Below are 3831 nucleotides of genomic sequence, written 5' to 3'. Positions count from 1 at the left end.
GAGTGGCCTCCCTGCTCTGTGCGCGGAGCAGCCCCGAAGTTTGAATCTCCGCCAGCCAGACCCTGCTGTGCAGAAGCGCTTCGCAGTGAGGCGTCTTGTATTTTAGCTGCCCGTGCGGCTGGGAAGAGCACGGCCGGGTGGAGCGGGATGCTGCAGCTTCCCCTGAGCTGCGCTGTCTCTGACGGGTCATCTCCACCCGCTGGTGCAGGGCTGCCCATATGGGAATCGGGGAAAAGCCTCGCAAGATGGCTGAAGCCTTGCAGGGGCTTATAGCTGCAGGGGACAATTAATGCCTCCTTGCTTTTGGCAGTGCGGGTTTCCCCTGTCCCTTGTCCTGGTGCTGACACTCTCCCAATTCCTCCTCCCGTGAGGAGCTGGTTCATCTCCATTAACTGGCAGAAAACTTTTAACCTCCTCTCCGTGCAGCAGTTTTTCGGCAAAGTGGCCCTGTCCCCTTCTGGGCGCAGCTGCAGGCTTCACTGAGTGGGCCGAGTGTGGAGAAAACAAACTTGACAAAAAAAGTGGATAGCTTTTCCTGGGATCGTCGTGCTGAAACAGCTTGTTGATAGCTCCAAGGAGCATCAGCAGCAGTACAAGAAAGGGGCAAAAACGGGTGGATGGAGGAGGCAGGCCTGCAGCAGCCACAGCAGTTAGATTGGCGTGGGCTGCCAGGAAACCTGAGCCAGATTTTCAGGGCCTTGGGCTTGTTCAGGCTAAAGCAGTTTGGCTCTGTCTCACCAGCTCCTGTGCTGTATAGCTACAGAAGTGGTAAGGCAGGAGATGGAGTTACACATCGGTGCTTGGTGTGGTTTTGCACTTAATGTAGTCAATTCTGAAAGTATCTCCTGCTGTCGAAGCTTTCTTTGAATGAAAGTTAGCCACAGAAGTCTGAAAAACAGAATCCGTGGTGCTCTAGCAAACAGAAATGTTGAAAAGGTGGGAGAGGAGGAGAATATGCTATAAAAGTAATGACTGCCACTAAGAAGAGGTCATAAATTTCCTTCCAGATAGGTTAAAAGACTATCTGTTTAACTGCCTTCTGCTGCAAGTGGAAGAAATAACATTTATTAGTCATTATTTACAAATTGAGTCAAGATGCAGCTGTTTTTACTATTCTAATTGTTTAATATACCCATTGTTTTTCTAGAGATATAATTTGAAGGAATAACAAATTATGCTTTTGGTTTAGGCAAAGAGGAAAAATCTTCTACGCCTCTTTGTGGAGGTGTGAGTTTTCCTTCACTCTTCAGGCATATATTTATGAACTATTTAATAGAAGCAGGCTAAACGAAATAAAGGTCTGAATTCAGAATGTGCTGGTTAAGCTGAAACCAAAGTCATGTTGAAGTGAATGAAGCTGGAGTAAATTTAGCTGCTTTTCTGAAAAAGAATGCTTACAGAAGAGATGGGGTATGCTTTGACATCTCGTATTCGTTTAATTTGATTTATTTAATGAGCTGATCACATAAGCTCAAAGTTCAAATTTTGAGATTACTTATTAACTGTTTTTAATTTGACCTTTATTTGTAGTGGTTTTTTGTTACATGGTTAGAATTTTCCATTTTTCCCTTTTTTTTTTGTCCTTCAAGAAGCTTATGTGCTCTTGTAACTGTTGAGAACACTTTACTGGTGTGTTCCAAACTGATCATGGAAGTGTTCTGGTTTTCTCTTTTTTTTTTTTTTTAAAAACCTTGCTTTATAAACAAATCTTATACAATATTATTATCCTACATAAAAAGATACTGGTTGGCTTCTTTGTGACATGTAATGTCACAGATGTTCAGCTTGGGTTTGGGATTCTGTGTCATTCTCCGTTCTTATGGTTCGTTACTCATTTCCAATGAAATTCCTATGGGTTTAATGTCTTGACCTAAAATGATTTAAGACATTTGATTTCTTCTGTTCATTAGAACATGTCCTGAGAGATTTTTGTAGGTATAAATAATGCTAGCTAAAATTCTCTGGGTTTTTTGAGTGATAATTCATGGAAAAATACTTCATATTTGCATTTTACTCAAAATTTTTCATGTACCGTACTTGCAAAAACATGTATTGCTCTACTGAGGTCTATAAAACTTAGGCCATCTTCAAAGACAAACCATTTTATCTGAGACTTGCTTCTTTTACACATGTTCAGACATAAGAGGATCACTACAGTTGAAACAGCTTAAAATAGGACTGACTTACAGTGGAAAGATTTTAGCAGGTCTACAGTGAGAACTTCTGTTTTCTTCATGTACAAGTTTAGAAAATATACAAGGATTTGCAGAAGTGTAGTTTCTCTAGCAGGTGTAAGGAGTCCAGCCTGGAGGAAGAGTCTGAGAGGAGAATTTTGAACTCAAAAGGAAGGTCCAGCTGTACTACTCTGGCACTAATCACACAGGGAGCTCTGTTTAGGAAGTTATCTTCTCCAGCTTCTGGAACATCCCTTGCCTGATTGGATAGGTGCTACAAGTGAAAATTAAAAATAAATTAAAAAAAAAAAAAGGGGGGGGGTGGGGGAAGAAAGTATCTATGGGGAAACTATGGAAGTGAGAAAACAGACAAAGCAGGCTGAAAATGCTCAGAGTAAAAAAGTTCCAGGTAAAACGTTAGCAAGAAAAATGTTGCCTGTTTCAGTTGCTTCTTTTGAAGTTTCTCCATATGACTTTATAAAAAGAATTGCTTCTAATAAAAGCTAGCACAAGCTGCTCTGAATCTTACAGATCTAAAATATATGTAGAATTGTAAGATTGCTGTGAAAAGACTTAAAATAAGCATATATTTAAGACCCTGTTAAAACTATACAGAATAACTACTGTGTTCTTCTCACAGTAACAGTATTAACAGAGAGCAAATTATTTTAAGTAACAGTTGCCTGTATGAGTTGCCTTATTAATTTGTCCTGTATTAATTTGCCTTAATTTTACAAAGACCTGTGACAACATTAATCGGGGAGAAATAGACTCTATAGGAAATGTCAGGGGGAGGGAGGGGAATCAGCCACTTCTGCTAGCTAGGTTGCAACTTTTTTACTTCAACCGATGGCTCTATTTAAGTACTTTGAATGAGATGCTGCAATGCTGACAGTGTTTCTAATGAGTCGCTAACACTGGCCTTCCCAGGAATAATAGAGTGGTTGTCAGAAACAAACACTAAATATGCTTGAAAAGCCACTATGCTGTCATAGAAATACATAACTGAGTAAAGTACACATATGCGCTTCAGGTGTATACTTTTGTTTGAAGTAGAACTACTCCTTTTGCTCCTGTACTTTATCAGTCTCTAGAAGATTGCACAGGAACCAGTAATACTCTCAGCAGAACACCTAGTGAGCTTCTACCATGTCACTAAGCATGTCATGAGCAGAACAAAATGCTTCTGTAAATTGTATGTGCTGTTTAAAATATTTTCCAAGAAAAACGAACAAAACTAACCTCAGTAAAAAACCCCCACAGTTTAAGGCTGCAAATGTGTTATTGTATTTAAGTGAGTAACATGTCACTTATTTCTGAAATATCAAGTTTGTTTCCTTTTAGCCCGCAAATTCACAGACAAGCATGAATGGATATCTGTTGAAAATGGCATTGGAACAGTAGGAATCAGCAATTTTGCACAGGTATTGATCTCTCCCCCCTTACCCATGTCTGCAATATTTATTTATGCGTACCTGCTCTTGTCCTTGCTCTTTGGACAGTTACTGGGTTTTATTGTTCTAATTACATATGCTACACACTGAGTGCGATTTTTGGACTTGGATCTATCACATTATTTGTGAAGTGAATGCTGCTTCAGCATTCTGAAAAATTCTTAATCACTTCAGATTGAGCCTATGGAGAGCTGAACTTGATG

General features: G+C 39.9%; 1 protein-coding gene across 1 annotated transcript in view; it reads left to right on the top strand.

Moving 5' to 3' along the window:
* Positions 1–617: 617 nt before the first annotated feature.
* GCSH (glycine cleavage system protein H (aminomethyl carrier)) overlaps positions 618–3831 on the top strand; it is a 6708-nt gene continuing 3494 nt past the window's right edge. Inside the window, 2 exon segments of the mRNA XM_009332326.1 lie at positions 618–768; positions 3519–3598. Of these exon segments, the coding sequence (XP_009330601.1) occupies positions 618–768; positions 3519–3598 (231 nt within the window).

The sequence above is a fragment of the Pygoscelis adeliae genome, unplaced genomic scaffold, assembly GCF_000699105.1.
Source record: "Pygoscelis adeliae isolate BGI_AS28 unplaced genomic scaffold, ASM69910v1 Scaffold18, whole genome shotgun sequence".
In the NCBI taxonomy this organism is placed as follows: Eukaryota; Metazoa; Chordata; class Aves; order Sphenisciformes; family Spheniscidae; genus Pygoscelis; species Pygoscelis adeliae.
This window is presented reverse-complemented; position numbering and strand designations above follow the sequence as displayed.